Raw genomic sequence first — 15,997 nt, 5'->3', positions numbered from 1 at the left:
TTATTGAGGGATGGGATCCCTTTTTACTGGAAAGGCTGCTGACAATGTCCTTCCCTTCTTGTTGCAGGCAAAGACCTCATTGGGGTCCAGAACCTGCTGAAGAAACACCAAGCTTTGCAAGCGGAGATTGCTGGCCACGAACCCCGCATTAAAGCGGTCACCCAGAAAGGAAATTCCATGATAGAAGAAGGTGAGTCCTTATCTTATGAGCCGTGATGCAGTGGTTCGAATGCAGCACTGCAGGCTACTTCTGATGACTGCCAGCAGTTCAGCAGTTCTATCCTGGCTGGCGGTAGCTAGATAGAGTAGAGTAGAGTACAGTAGGGTAGAAAGAACAGAATAGATAGATAGATAGATAGATAGATAGATAGATACATACATACATACATACATACATACATACATACATACATACATACATAGATAGATAGATAGATGATAGATAGATAGATAGATAGATAGATAGATAGATAGATAGATAGATAGATAGATAGATAGATAGATAGATAGATATGAGCTGTGATAGCACAATGGTTAGAATGCACTATTGCAGGTTAATTCTGCCCACTGCCAGGAGTTCGATCCTGACCGGCTCAAGGTTGACTCAGCCTTCCATCCTTCCGAGGTCGCTAAAATGAGAACCTAGATTGTTGGGAGCAAAATGCTGGCTCTGTAAACCGCTTAGAGGGGGCTGAAAAGCACCGCGAAGCGGTATATACGTCTTAAGTGCTATTGCTATTTCTCATCTATTTCATCTACTCGTCAAAACAAAAATGACAGATTCGGACAAGCAAAATGAACAAAAAATTAAAATGTGACAGGGACGACAAGCACGTTAGTGCACTAATGCACCTCACCCCTCTTAGGAACCTCTTAAAGATGGCATGAGTTCCACATGAGTTAAGTTAAGATTTAAAAATTGTGAAGGTTAATAGCTGAGACAACTGAATCAGGTAAGATATTCCAGAGTTTGACAACTCTGTTACAAAGGTCGAATTCTTTACAGTCAAATTTAAAGCGGTGTCCATTAAGTTTAATAAAGCAGCTGTTTGCACGCGGTACATTAAGATTATGGTGTCCCTTAATGGAGAAAACTTCCTTTCCATTATGTCTATGGAGATTCTCCGTCATCCAGGACATGGTTGTCCCAAAGGTGGTTTTTTCAGGAGGCAACTGGACTTTTTTGTTTTTCTTTGAAAACCTTTTGCTTCTCATCCCAGAAGCTTCTTCAGCTCTGACTGGATGGTGCAGAATGGAAGGATTTATACTCCTTGCAGACCGCTGGTCGTTTGCCTTCTTTTAGAGAGTCGTTGAGGCCACTTGGAGGTTTACCTATCTGTGTCCTCAGGGTCACCTGAGTGGTGCAAATGGGTGTGAGGCCTTCTTGGCTGCAGGATGTTGTCTGCCCTGGGTCCCTTCCTTGTTGGAGACAAGGTTGTTGGGGAAGAGTCTGGGTTGTCTGCATCTCAAACTGAAGCGCAGACGGTTCCTGGAGTCTGCAGTGTTTCCTGGGAATCCATTCCTTTCCATTACAATCACCCCTGCTTTGTCCAGGGAAGCCTCAGAGAGCCAGGCCCCCTCCTCATTTTAGTTAATTTTTCCGAAGAAGCCTTCTTCCTGGAGAAACTCAGACCAACCCAGGCTGGTTCTTGTCGCTTAGGGCATTTTGCCGCGGAAGATGTGAAAGCCAAACTGAACGACCTCAACCAGAAGTGGGAATCCTTGAAAGGGAAGGCCTCCCAGCGCCGGCAAGATTTGGAAGACTCTCTGCAGGCCCAACAGTACTTTGCCGACGCCAACGAGGCTGAATCTTGGATGAGGGAGAAGGAGCCCATTGTGGGGAGCACGGATTACGGAAAGGATGAGGACTCTGCCGAGGTGTGTTGTCGCACCGGGCCGGGCTTTGTTCCTAGATCACAGCCACACCATACATGGCATGACGATCTTGCATGAGAACTTTTGTCTGAAAAGGGTGTAGGGTTTCCTGCCTGAGCAGGGGGCTAGGCTAGAAGACCTCCACGGCCCCTTCCGACTCTGTCATTCTGTTCTGTTCTAGAAGCAAGCTCGGACTTGGTCCCTATACCACCCGAGAGAGGGCTAAAGATGAGTTTTTTTCTTATTTTCAGGCTCTTCTCAAGAAGCACGAAGCTTTGATGTCTGATCTCTCCGCCTACGGCAGTAGCATTCAAGCCTTGAAGGAGCAGGCCCAGGCCTGTCGGGTAAGGGGAAAAGATCTTGATCCGATCTGGGTTAGTCCCCCGGGAACCAGAGCTTTTGGAAAAGCGCTGGAGCCCATCTTGAGGGAATTTCTCTCCAGCCGAGTATGTGCCTTGGGCTTTTGTGTTTGTGGTACTTCAATGGCGCCTGTTGTGTGTGGCTTTTTTAGATGATGGCTGGTTATTATGCCACCGGCTGTTGTTTGCTTCTGCTGCCAGGCGCTCCCCTCCTAAGTACTTGGATCAGCGGGTGGTAAATCAGCAGTCCTGTTGACCGAGGAGGGGCTGTTTCCCAGATGTTGGTGGCCCTCACAGGCCCCTGAACTGAACTGGCCAGTAGCTCTAGCTGCCGGGAGAAATAAAGGCACCCGTCAAGACCGATTTCGTCTTTTCACTTCGATTTTCCCTTTTGCTCGTATCTTGACAATGGGATGCAAAGGCGGGAGGGATGACGTCTTTGGCAACGGAGAGCCAAGGCCAGGTTGACCCAGCTGCTCGAGGGAGAAGTGGACTGTTTCCATAGAAAGAAGAAATATTACTGTTGGACAATGTGAACACCCGTTTGGGTAGGGGTGAGGGAGTCTTATCGTTGAACTAAGCAAGCCTTCGAGCGGGAAAATTAGAGCTGGTTTTGCTTTCTCCCGTGCCGATGTAAAGTTTCAGTAAAGGATTATTTATACTCACGGTAAAAATGATGTGCTCGGAGTTTCCTTTCCTGGAAATGCCAACTGGACGGTTATCCATCCATCGTCCCAAGAATTTAATCCGAGGAACCGTTTTCTCTTTTACAGCAACAAGTCGCTCCCACAGATGACGAAACGGGCAAAGAGCTGGTCTTAGCCCTGTACGACTACCAAGAGAAGAGCCCTCGCGAAGTCACAATGAAAAAGGGGGACATTCTGACTCTCCTGAACAGCACCAACAAGGTAAAAACAACAACAACAGATCCCACGAAATTCTGAAAGAGCCGTAAAGCTGCTCGAGGCGTTCCAGCTACGTTCTTCACTCCCTGTCTACGTTTTTGCGGGTGACGACGGCAACTGCGACCCCTTTGGCATAACGTCCAGAACGAAACCAATTCCTTTCTTATTTTTTACTTATTAATTTCCTTTTGATTTCTCCCCTCCTCCCCCCCTCCTTTTTTTTTGTTTTTTTGCAGGATTGGTGGAAAGTGGAAGTGAACGACCGTCAGGGATTCGTGCCGGCTGCGTACGTGAAGAAGCTGGATCCCGCGCAGTCCGCCTCTCGCGAGAACCTCTTAGAGGAACAGGGCAGCATCGCCTTGCGCCAAGAACAGATCGATCACCAGTAAGGCTGAGCCAACCAGATTAGGAATCAACCCTAGACACTCGAGAGGGATTTAATCTGCTCCCTAGTTTCACCTTTGCCAGCTCTTGCTTTCCCCTACCTCCCCCCCAGTCGATTGCGTTGAAAATCACCCGCATTCCTCTTTATTTTTAATCTTTTCTTTCCTAACCTGAGATTCCACTGCTTCTTGTCCGTTAAGCGCATATATTATTTTTTTAAAAAAACAAACAAACATGCCCTCTTTTCTGTTGATTGAATGGGAACCGAACTGTACGATCGGGCCTCTGTAATCGTCCCCCCGTTTTCTTCATGCTGCCATGATGTCTATGTGCCCCCCTCGCCCCCACCCTATCCTTCCCACTTTTAACTGTCCTCTTCAGTCGTTCATCTGCCTGCCCCCCCATGCGCTCCTGGGGCAGAGCCTGTTGTGTTTGTGTCGGACTGCACCCTTTCCCTTCCTTCGTTTTTCTTAATCAGACTAATTTTGTGCATGCTTTGTTTTCTGCTGTGCTTCCTCTCTCTGTCTGTCTGTGCAGGACTTTCCTTACTAAGGAGATCGGCAGCGTATCTCTGCGTATGAAACAGGTGGAAGAACTGTGAGTAGGCCTAGCCTTCATTAAACCACGCTGTCTCCAAACACGCCCCGTTTTGTGTCTCTTCTGCCTGTCTGGGGAGTGCTCGACTCAGTGCGTTCTCTCTCGAATCCAAGGGCTCTTCAAGAAGCGTTTGGGGGGAAAAAAAAGCATTTTTCATAGACTTTTGAGAGACCCAAGAGCTGCTTTGGTGTACAACAGAAAGAAAAAAAAACAATTCATTGACGCCGATTCGTATAGATCTGGGCTAATTTCTCCCAGCCTGGTGCTCTCCAGGTGTGCTTCAGGGAATACAGGTAGTCCTTGACTTACGAGCACAGTTGAGACCAAGATTTTCTAGTGAAACATTTGTTAAGAGAGTCTCGCCCCATCTTAATGACCTTTCTTACTGCAATCGTTAAGTGAATCGCTGCAGTGAAGTTACCGACACGGTGGTTAAGTCAGTCTGGCTTCCCCATGGACTTTTGCTTGTCAGAAGGTTGCAAAAGGGGGATCGTGTGACCCTGGGACATTGCAGCGGTCATAAACATGAGTCAGTTGCCACGTGTCTGAATCTTGGATCACGTGACCTTATGGTTGTAAGTAGGAAAAATGGTCATAAGTCACTTCCCCCCCTCCCCCCCGTGCCGTTGTAATTTCAAACGGTCACCCAAAGAACTCTTGCAAATCGAGGATTACCTGTACAGTTTTCCTAGCTTCCCCCAAGCCTGGTGCTCTCCAGAGTACAGTTATCCAAATTCCTTTCCACTATTGTAATCTGTCACATCTGGAGCCCATCTGGTTAGGTCGGGCGGAGCCGCAAAGAGGAGGCTGTACATGGAAGGAGTCTGGAGTTTCGAGGCTCTACCAACCATCCTTTTCTCTCTGTCCAAGCCTGCTTCTGCTTGTTGTTGTTGTGGTGGTTGGATCTGCTGTGATTGCTTGTGGAGGCTTCGTAGGTAGCGGTTCTCTGCTCCTGGAGCCCTTTGTGCCCCTATCTGCGAGGCCCCAAGCCTCTGGAGATTGGTTGTGACCGTGGCCACCCGCGCTGGTACCCTCTGACCGGGCCCTCTGTCGCCTTCCTCTCTCCACTGCCCTGCAGGTACCACTCCCTCCTGGAACTGGGAGAGAAACGTAAAGACATGTTGGAGAAAAGCTGCAAGAAGTTCATGCTGTTCCGGGAGGCCAACGAGCTGCAGCAGTGGATCCACGAAAAGGAGACCACCCTGGCCAACGAGGAGGTGGGGGCTGACCTGGAGCAGGTGGAGGTGTTGCAGAAGAAGTTCGATGACTTCCAGAAGGTGAGTGATGGAACGGCAATAGGGTCCCCATGAGAGCTGGGGGGGGGGCAGAGAGACACCAAAAAAAATTCCTTCCCGCAATCTCGGAGGCGGAAACAAGATCGCCAAGATGGGGACCTTTTCTAGGAGAAGGGTGTCCAACCTCAGCATCTTCAAGACTTCTGAACTTCAACTCCCAGCCAATTCCCCAGCCAGCCACGCTGGGAGTTGAATTCCACAGATCTTAAAGTTGCCAAGGTCCTTAGAAGGTCCGTCTCAAAGTTACCAGGCTGTTGAGATTTGAGGGGCACGTCCTCTTGGGAGCAGCCAACTAATTGAAGAGAAGCTTCCTTTAAAAGGTGTAGCAGTGACTCCTAGACAAGTCAATAGCGCCAAGTGGCATTTAGAGGGAGTAACTCAGCTCTCAATATACACATTAAACCCAAGCTGTGATTAAGAAGTTACGTTATCCATTGGCTCTCTTAGGCCTGGAGAGCCTCAACTCTTCTGTGAGATGGACGCATCTTCACTTGCTTTGAGGGTGGCGTATCTCTCAACTTGCTGAATTCTCACCCATGGAGTGTTTTGTCCTCCACGCAGGACCTGAAAGCAAACGAGTCGCGTCTGAAGGACATCAACAGGGTGGCAAATGACTTGGAGTCAGAAGGTCTCATGGCTGAAGAGGTCCAAGCGGTGCAACAGCAGGTACGCTCGGATTCCTGGGCGTCTCCTGTCCAGTATTTGCTGCTGGTTTTAGGCGGGGTTCTCCAACCAGGTGCCTCTCAGACGGACTCCACTCAACTCTTTGCCATTCTTTTCACTTAAGCCATCCTGCCCGATACAACAAATATTACTATCCCAGTTGAAGGAATATGGTTTAGAACAGAGTTCCCCAATTGTTCCACCTTTGCAGACTGGTGTGTGTGTGTGTGTGTGTGTGTGTGTGTGTGTGTGTGTGTGTGTGTGTGAAATGGTTCCCCACGAGCAGCTGGCAAGTGTGCGCAGCTCCATTTGCACAAGCGGGCGCATGCTTTCCCTCTGCCCGCGCAAGTGGGATGCATGCGTATTCGCCCGCCACCTCCGTGATCCAGTTGTGAAGAGTTCACAATCCAGTAATGGGGCAGGGGTTGGGGAAATGCATCCAGTAGCTTTTACGCAGGCTTTATTTTTATTTTTTTCCCCTGATGGACTTTTCTGGATCTACGAAATCTCATAGAAAAACCACCTTGCACTATTTCTGGTGTGCTTCCCTCCAGAGATCTCATCCAACCTGCTAACTGGCAGGTTTTCATTTTAGATTCTTCAGGTACAATCTCTGGGTCTTCGTATCTAAAATTAAAAAATACAAAAATCAATGGCTTCTTCATGTTTCAGTGGAACCCTAACCCTAAAATCACAGGTAGGCACTAAATTGTCACGTTAATCTTGGACACACACACCCCCCACACACACACATAGAAGCTTTAGACTGGAAAGTGGATTCCCTTAATTTTTTTTTACAACCTCTTACTTGCAGGCATGTTCAATTTGCTCTTTTATCTTTTCCGCCGTGTCGGCGTAGCTATTAGAAGCACCCGGGTGACCCATTTGCTTTTAGGAATTTCGAAGAACTTGAATTACAGCTGATTTTTTTTTCTTCCCCGTTTGCTCTTTTTTTACTGTTTTTGGGGAAATGTTTTTTATTTAAATACTACCGACTTATCTCATTTTTTGAAATGGATGGTGAGCTTCTGTTTTTCTACAGAATGTAGGTTCTTCCATTCAGAAATAATTGTTTATGTCTTTTCTTTTTTTTCTTTTTTCTTTTTTAGGAAGTCTATGGAATGCCACGGGTAAGCATCTCCTGAAGCATGCTTTTGAAAGGGGGGGGGGAAATTGGGGTCTGGACAAACAAAAAAGGGGGAGGAGAAAAGGAGTGATTGATCTGAAGAATCCTTCCCCTTAACATCATCTTATCTGTACACTGTCATTACGTGTTCAAAATACAAAAAGATGATCGGCACAAGCTCACTTGCATTCCTTTGGAAATCCATGGGAACCAGCCTCTGTTATGTCCCCAGCAAAAGAGAGAGAAAAAAAGGAGGGTTTCCCCCCCCCTTGCATAATTAAGTCTAAATATTCAAACAGGCACCTATTGGGTGAGCTCTAAAATTCTTTTTTTCCCCCTTCTCCCACCCGATAATACATTCAAACAGGATGAAGCTGATTCCAAAACTGCATCTCCTTGGAAGGTAAATTTCCTTTGAGAATAACTCTTAACTGGGGTGGGGCCTAGAAAGAGAGCAGGCAACGTGTCTCTGTGTGCTGTTTTTGTGCAGTTAATGCGACTGCGTTTTAATCATTCTTGTTTCAACTCCTCTTCTGTCTCCAGTTTGCACGGATGATGGTGCATACGGTGGCAACATTCAACTCCATCAAGGTAAGGATCGGCTCCATCTCTGGATCTAAAGCAGACATGTCAAACACAAGGCCCGGGGGCTGGATGCGGCCCGCGAAGTGGTTTCATGTGGCCCGCGAAGCCATCCTGGAAACAGTGAGGGAATGGCCCCCACTGCCTTGGCCCTGGCCCAGAGACCCTCAGATCTGTCCCACTTCTGCCCGGGCCCCCATAGGCACCCTTGATGCGAACGATGTAGAGCTGGCCATGCCCACCCAGTAGGCCATATGCACTCTAGCCACGCCTACCCAGTAGGCCATACCCACCCGGCCCCCTGAGGGCAACCGCAATGCTGATGCGGCCCTCAATGAAATTGAGTTTGACACCCCTGATCTAAAGGGACACGGTTAAAAAAAAAAACTTCGACCTCCCATATTCCGATCTGCTTTAAAAACGTACGTCGTGGTTCCGACAGATGTAAAACTCTTCAAAAGAACTTGGAGGCACTTTTATTCGAGTAGCATAATATCGGCACTTACAGAATCGAAGCCAAAAACTCTTCCCCCTCCCCTAGGCACATCTTATCAAAGCACAATTCCCTCTTCCTTCTTAACGGTCATAAATCACATTTCCCCAATTAGCTTGAAGCTCTGGGCTTCCTGCCCAGCTCTCCAGCCCGCCAATTCTGAAGTCCACCAGTCATAAAAAGGTCAAGTTTGAAGACACCCTAACCCCTTCCCCCAGATTAAGACATCATTCCTTTAAAGACCTTGCAAAGGGCATTGCGGCATCTTTTGGGTTGATGCAGCCTCTTCTTTATTTCTCGCGTTCTCCAGGAGCTGAACGAGCGCTGGCGATCCCTACAACAGCTGGCGGAAGAGAGGAGCCAGCTGCTGGGAAGTGCCCATGAGGTCCAGCGGTTCCACAGGTGAGGAGAGCTGCTGCGGCTCTTACCCTGCGTCCCCTCATAACTGGATCTCCTCCCAAGCCGGAATTGAAAGGCCACGATTGGTCCAGTTGACTTTTGGGGGTGATTGGATGAAAGGATTTTGCCTTTGATGTTCCTGCATGTGGGTTGGCTTGTCCAGTCACCTGCCAAAGGGCTCTTTTTTTCAAATTTATAACATATTATTTGATTATAAAATAAAATACAAAAATATAAACGCAATTAGTAGGATCCAGTGGGGAGGGAAAAGGGGAAGAGAAGTGAGAGGAAGAAGAGGAAAAGTTCCATTTTTTCCCCCTAAGTCTTTTTCCATTAGCCCAGAAGAAAAAAAATCTGGTTTCCTCTCTATCTCTACTTCAAGAATTTTTTGTATTAAAATAAGAATCCTACTCCGATATTTCTTTGCTTTGTCGCATGTCCACCGTAAGTGATAAAACATATCCAACATTTCATCTGAAATACCTTTATACGTTCCTGATAACGTATCTGGCGTTAAATACCAGCGGCACCTCACCTTATAAATTTTTCCTTTTAAATTATCGTTCACTGTGAATTGTAAGCTTTTCGTCCAGATATTCTCCCATTGTTCCAAGCATCGCCTTTTATCCAGAGTTCCTTGCCCAACTGAATCACACGTGTGTTTTACCTCTTCGCTTTCCGAATCCAATTTCAATAACATTTTATCGACCCTTAGCTCTTATTGATCTTGTTGTGGCCTTCCAGAGATGCCGACGAGACCAAGGAATGGATTGAAGAGAAGAATCAGGCCCTCAACACCGACAACTACGGGCATGACCTGGCAAGCGTGCAGGCCCTTCAACGCAAGCATGAAGGCTTTGAGAGAGACCTGGCAGCCCTCGGAGACAAGGTTAGAGGGGAGAGTACAAAAACCTCTCTTTTTTTGGGTGGGGGGGGAGGCAAAAATATTCCATCCTTCCTGATCTTCTCCTTCTCATGGTTCTGACAGATGAAAACTCTCCAAAGAACTTCGAGGCTATGGTTTGCTTTAAAGAATCTTTATTCGAGTAGCGTAGCCTCGGCGCGTACACAGGCAAAGCCAAAATCTGAATTCCTCTCCCCTTGAGCACATCGGATCAAGCACAATTCCCTCCTTCAATTAACAAGTCATAAATCACATTCTCCACTTATTTGGAATGCAGGCTTCCCCTCCTGTTCTCGCCACTGTTACCATATTGTTATGTCCAACTAACTCTCATACGCATTCCTCCTCCTTTCCCACCTCCCCATCATCTAATTCTAACTCTTCAGAGTAAAACATAAGGAGGAGAAGGGCTGTATCTCCACACGTTGTCAAAGTGAGAACATCTGATGTGAGCAGCGTTGACATTCCTCCCGTCTCTCTCTCTTTCTCTCTGCTTCAGGTCAACTCTTTGGGAGAAACTGCGGAGCGGCTGATCCAGTCCCACCCGGAGTCCTCGGAAGATCTCCAGGAAAAATGCACAGAACTGAACCAGGCTTGGAACAGCCTGGGGAAACGGGCCAACCAGCGCAAGGAGAAACTGGGCGAGTCCCACGACCTGCAGCGCTTCCTGAGTGACTTCAGGTGGGCTTAGGTTTGGGGGCAAAAGCTCAGGATCGCTATCCCTACCTCCCCTCGGAGGCCTGCTGATGTAACCGGGTTGCTCTCTCTTCCCCCAGGGACCTCATGTCTTGGATCAACGGCATCCGAGGCCTCGTCTCCTCCGATGAGTTGGCCAAGGACGTGACAGGAGCAGAAGCTTTGTTGGAGAGACACCAAGTAGGTGAAGGTTCCCTGCAGGGAAAAGAAACCCCTCCCCCACAAGACCCAGTTTTAAAACCTGTGCTAGGATAGCCGAGGTCCATTTTCTGCAGCTTCTTGCATGACCCTCAGATTAGTCTCTCGTTTCTTTACCTTTTTTATTGCGTTCTTTCGCCGAGGAATTCATGGGAGCAACCAGATCCCTGTCCAGTCCTAGGAGAGTGGCCGGAAATTGCCCAATTCTGGTGGGGACAAGTTTGGTCAGAAACTATAAGGTTTCTTTTCCTGCCTGAGCAGGGCGTTGGACTAGATAGAAGACCTCCAATGTCCCTTCCAGCTCTTCTGTTCTATGTTCTGTTCTGTTCTGTTCTATTCTGTTTTCTGCTCCATTCTATTCTATTCTATTCTATTCTATTCTATTCTATTCTATTCTATTCTATTCTATTCTATTCTATTCTGGATATCCTTAGAGGTCTTTGGGCATGACCATCAAAAACATGTCTCACTAAATGGTTTCTATGGCTGCAGATGGGTCTCTTTGGAGGAGCTAGAAGCCAGGAATTTGCCCCTCAAGTCCTCGGCGCCTCTCCCCTAGGTCCCAGCACCTGCCCGCCCACTGCTGACCTTCCAGTGAAGTTCTTCCGTAGCTTCCCCACCCAAGCCCTTGCATCTCACTCTCTTTCAGGAACACCGCACCGAAATCGACGCCAGAGCTGGCACCTTCCAGGCATTCGAGCAGTTTGGACAGCAGCTCCTGGCCCGCGGCCACTACGCCAGCCCTGAGATCAGGGAGAAGCTGGACATCCTTGACCAGGAACGAGCCGACTTGGAAAACGCCTGGGTCCAACGCCGAATGATGTTGGACCAGTGTCTGGAATTACAGGTACGCCCATTGGGCAAAAAATCCAACCCTTCCCCTTTGGTGACAGATGTTAGTGGCCCCCACCATGTCCCAAATGTGCTTTTCAAAAGGCAGCTGGGCCTTACTCAGGATGATAGCGAGGGTGCTTACTGCCAGGAGGTAGAGGGTTTGGTGAACTGGTGTAATAAAAACGGGCCCGTTTAGGGAAAAACTAAAGAGACCATTGTCGATTTCAGAAAAGGCAGGCACAGCCGCACACCTCTGTGTATTAATGCTTCACCTGTGGAGGTGGTTAGCAGCATCAAGTTTCTGGGTGTGCAGCTGAGGAGTAGGCCAGCTTGGTTGCTGGTGAAGCGGGCACAGCAGCGCCTGCATTTGATATAGATAGATAAATAGATGAGAGAGTGATGTAGATAGATAGATAGATAGACAGACAGACAGACAGACAGACAGACAGACATAGAGATAGATGATAGGTGGACAGAAAGATAGACAGACAGACAGAGATAGACAGAGATAGACAGATACAGACAGACAGAGATACACAGAGATACAGACAGACAGACAGACAGATAGATGGATGTTGTTAGCTGCGAAGTCGTGTCCGACCCATCGCGACTCCATGGACAACGTTCCTCCATGCCTTCCTGTCCTCTACCATCTCCTGGAATAGATAGATAGATAGGTAGATAGGCAGATAGATAGATAGATAGATAGATAGATAGATAGATAGATAGATAGATAGATAGATAGATAGATAGATAGATAGATAGATAGATAGATAGATAGATAGATAGATAGATGATAGATAGATAGATGATAGATAGATAGATACAGTAGGTAGATAGATACAGTAGGTAGATAGATAGATAGATAGATAGATAGATAGATAGATAGATAGATAGATAGATAGACAGACAGACAGACAGACAGATAGATAGATAGACAGACAGACATAGATGATAGATTAGATAGATAGATAGATAGATAGATAGATAGATAGATAGATAGATAGATAGATGATAGATAGATAGATAGATAGATGATAGATAGATGATAGAAAGAAAGAAAAAGAAAGAAAGCGTGCATATGTGTGTTATGTATGTGTGTGGGTAGACATACTTTCTTTAGAGAGCAGGCAACAGAATTTCATTTTTAATGTGTGGCCAGTGTGCTCACAGTTAAAAATGACAATAAAGCTTATCTTAAATCTTTTTTGTTGTTGTTGTTTATTCTTTGAAAACGTTTCACTTCTCACCCACGAAGCTTCTTCAGTTCTGAAGCTTCTCGAATGAGAAGCGAAACATTTCCCCAAAATAAACACAAGTCCGCCTGTCCCTTTTGAGAAGCACCTTTGGAGAGAACCGTGTCCCGGAAGGTTGAGAAATCTCTCCATAGACACTTAGCTCCCACCCTTGTCTGGGCCACGAGAGGAGAAGACTGGCCAGCCCACAGGATTGACCCACCACCCTGGGGCTGAAGTGGGCACCTGTCACTCAGGTTTCACCGACGTGCTTCTTTCCCCCTCCTCCCCCCTTCTCCTCAGCTCTTCCACAGGGACTGCGAGCAGGCAGAGAATTGGATGGCTGCCCGAGAGGCCTTTTTGAACACCGAAGATAAGGGGGATTCCCTGGATAGCGTGGAGGCCCTCATCAAGAAGCACGAAGACTTTGACAAGGCCATCAATGTCCAGGTGAGGCTGCTTTTGAAGCCGTAACGAAGGCAGAAATAATCCCAAGCTGTTCGTCAGGGTTCTCGATGGGTTGGGTTTTTTTAAAATTAGTTAAATTAGTTTACTCAGCCTTCCATCCTTCCGAGGTAGGTAAAATGAGGACCCAGATTGTTGGGGGCAATTAAGCTGACTTTGTAATAATGCCGCTTGGGGTGTGTGTGAAAGCCCTAATAAGCAGGCATATACATAGAATGAAGGCTATTGCTAAGCACGTTTGATTTGTGCTTATATTGTAAGCCGCCCTGAGTCTTCGGAAAAGGGCGGGATATAAATGGGATTTTTTTTAAAAAAAGGTCCCTTCCAACTCTTTGTTATTCTATTCTACGGTCTCCTGTTTGAGCAGGGGGTTGGACTAGAAGACCTCCAAGGTCCCTTCCAACATTATTCTATTCTACGGTTTCCTGTTTGAGCAGGGGGTTGGACTAGAAGACCTCCAAGGTCTTACAAGAGCCTTGGTGGAGCAGTGGGCTAATGCCTCCTTAAGTAACACCAGCTGCCTGCAATTAGTGCAGGTTCGAGTCCCACCAGGCTCAAGGTTGACTCAGCCTTCCATCCTTCCGAGGTAGGTAAAATGAGGACCCAGATTGTTGGGGGCAATAAGCTGACTTTGTAATAATGCCGCGGGGGGGGGGCAAAAGCCCTAATAAAGCAGGCATATACACAGAATGAAGGCTATTGCTAAGCACATTGATTTGTGCTTCTTAGATTGTAAGCCGCCCTGAGTCTTCGGAGAAGGGCGGGATATAAATGGGATTAAAAAATAAAAAAATATATAAACTACAGAAACGCAAAGAGAAAAGAAGATGATGGGAAAATAAAGAAGAGGGGGGAAAAAACGTCAGGTAAGGGGAAAAGAAGACAGAAAAGGCATTGGCTTCCCACGCCTTTTGGTGCAGTAGAATAAGGCGGTAACATAAAACATTCCGTTTTTACTTTCACATAAATAGATATATTTGTCAGTTTTTGTCCCAGGCAGTGGGAGGAAAACAGGGATTCCTTTTCACAGCCCAAGCTTTTGCTCCGGCTCTGCTACCGTACTAGCCCATTCCGGTACTACCCATATTTTCCCGAAAATAAGAATGGGGTCTTACATTAATTTTTGCTCCAAAAGGATGCATTAGGGCTTGTTTAGGTTAGGTCTTATTTTCGAGAAAATACGGTACTAAATGCGTCCATCTGGCTGACGATCTTAACTGGGGCTTATTTTTTGGGGGGGGGGTAGGGCTGATATTACGAGCGTCCTGAAAAATCACGCTAGGGCTTCTTTTGCAGTTAGGCCTTATTTTTTGGGGGGGAAACTAAGGTGTGACCTTCTTCCCAAGTGTCAATTTTCATTTGGATTTAGGAGGAAAAGATTGCCGCTCTCCAGTCCTTTGCCGATCAGCTGATTGCCGCCGATCATTACGCTAAAGGGGTCATTGCCAGCAGACGCCACGAGGTGCTGGACAGGTGAGCAGCTGCCGCGAAGGGTCCTGGGTCATTCACCTGGCCCCTTGCTTTGTTTGCAAATTCTCCCTGATGCCTCATTGTTCTCTCTACCTCGTTTTTCTAGCCATTGATAAAAGGTATCCCATGTTCTAAAGCAGGGGTCTTCAAACTTGGCCCTTTTATAACTTGTGGACTTCAACTCCCAGAATTCCTCAGCCAGCGTGCCTGGCTGAGGAATTCTGGGAGTTGAAGTCCACAAGTCATAAAAGGGCCAAGTTTGGAGACCCCTGGTATATACTTTGTTTTGTTGTTCCAAGTAGTTTCCTGTTACAGTAAAATTGTTGAGCAGTAAAGCACATGGTGACTGTACTCTTTTGTTTGCTCTGTGGTGCTATAAACAGAATTGATCTAAGAGTTGACACTGACTCCCATCATCCTTGAGCAGGATTCGCTTTGAAGTGAATCGGGAGGAAATGGATACCGAAGGATGACTTTTGAGCCCTGGAAATGAGATCATAACTGGACCCAAACGTGTTGGGATATGTGAACTGGATTAAGTGTGGCTAGGAAGAGGATCCATTTATCAAGAAGACAAGTGGATCTTCCTAGCCACACGATTCACATTATTCAGAAAATGCACCTCAAAAGGTGTATTTCTAATGGAAAATTCAGAAGCTCAGCCTGGCTGAGGAATTCTGGGAATTGAAGTCCACAAGTCATAAAAGGGCCAAGTTTGAAGACCCCTGTTCTGAAGCATACTGGGTCTTCTTTCATTTTCAATGTCAAATCTATCCATTTCTGCACAAATCTAAAAAAATGTTTAATTAACTCTTCCTCCGTCGGTAAATCTTCGTTTTTGCCCTGTGCTTCGCTTTGTAGGTGGCGTCGGCTGAAAGCTCAGATGATCGAAAAGCGGTCCAAGCTGGGAGAATCCCAAACCCTGCAGCAGTTCAGCCGAGACGTGGACGAAATCGAGGCCTGGATCAGCGAGAAGCTCCAGACAGCGAGCGACGAATCCTACAAAGATCCTACCAATATTCAGGTGAGCCGGATTGGGCCCCCAAGCAGGCAGACGGGTGGCGTGTGGCCGGCCAGGAAAGGAAATATGCAATTATTCCGCAATGGCATCCTTTCCCGTTGTAAATTAAGCGTACTGGCTGCTGATCCAAGTCAAATGGAGATGACAATCATAAACAAATCGTTAGGTCAAAGAATGTAGCTTCGGCATTCGCGTCACTTCCAAATTATTTGATATGATATTTTTTTGATATGAATTCTGGGAGTTGAAGTCCACGAGTCACGAAGGGGCCATAGTTCCCCCATGCTGGCTCAGGTATTCTGGGAGTTGAAGTCCACAAGTCACGAAGGGGCCAAAGTTTCCCCCATTCTGGCTCAGGAATTCTGGGAATTGATGTCCACGAGTCACGAAGGGGCCAAAGTTTCCTCCATGCTGGCTCAGGAATTCTGGGAGTTGAAGTCCACGAGTCACGAAGGGGCCAAGGTTGCCTACCCCTGTGTTAGACGTTACCGGATGA

General features: G+C 47.0%; 1 protein-coding gene across 8 annotated transcripts in view; it reads left to right on the top strand.

Annotated features, from left to right (window-relative positions):
- The window catches only part of SPTAN1 (spectrin alpha, non-erythrocytic 1), a 67,302-nt gene that overhangs the window by 23,743 nt on the left and 27,562 nt on the right, over positions 1–15,997 (top strand). For 5 of the 8 annotated variants that reach the window (XM_081339586.1, XM_081339584.1, XM_081339585.1 and 2 more), the window contains 19 exons: positions 68–190; positions 1,661–1,878; positions 2,127–2,219; positions 3,008–3,142; positions 3,376–3,524; positions 4,061–4,120; positions 5,199–5,397; positions 5,977–6,081; positions 7,188–7,208; positions 7,572–7,607; positions 7,748–7,795; positions 8,590–8,681; positions 9,423–9,567; positions 10,082–10,263; positions 10,359–10,458; positions 11,126–11,323; positions 12,849–12,995; positions 14,380–14,483; positions 15,342–15,504. In XM_081339586.1, coding sequence (XP_081195712.1) covers positions 68–190; positions 1,661–1,878; positions 2,127–2,219; positions 3,008–3,142; positions 3,376–3,524; positions 4,061–4,120; positions 5,199–5,397; positions 5,977–6,081; positions 7,188–7,208; positions 7,572–7,607; positions 7,748–7,795; positions 8,590–8,681; positions 9,423–9,567; positions 10,082–10,263; positions 10,359–10,458; positions 11,126–11,323; positions 12,849–12,995; positions 14,380–14,483; positions 15,342–15,504 — 2,318 coding nt within the window. The remainder of the gene's footprint in view (positions 1–67; positions 191–1,660; positions 1,879–2,126; positions 2,220–3,007; positions 3,143–3,375; positions 3,525–4,060; positions 4,121–5,198; positions 5,398–5,976; positions 6,082–7,187; positions 7,209–7,571; positions 7,608–7,747; positions 7,796–8,589; positions 8,682–9,422; positions 9,568–10,081; positions 10,264–10,358; positions 10,459–11,125; positions 11,324–12,848; positions 12,996–14,379; positions 14,484–15,341; positions 15,505–15,997) is intronic. The other 3 variants (XM_081339588.1, XM_081339587.1, XM_081339582.1) reach the window with 1 other exon arrangement.

This window comes from Vipera berus (assembly GCF_964194415.1).
Source record: "Vipera berus genome assembly, chromosome: 15".
NCBI classification, from domain to species: Eukaryota; Metazoa; Chordata; class Lepidosauria; order Squamata; family Viperidae; genus Vipera; species Vipera berus.
Note: the sequence above shows the minus strand (reverse complement) of the source record. Positions and strands in the feature narration are given on the sequence as shown.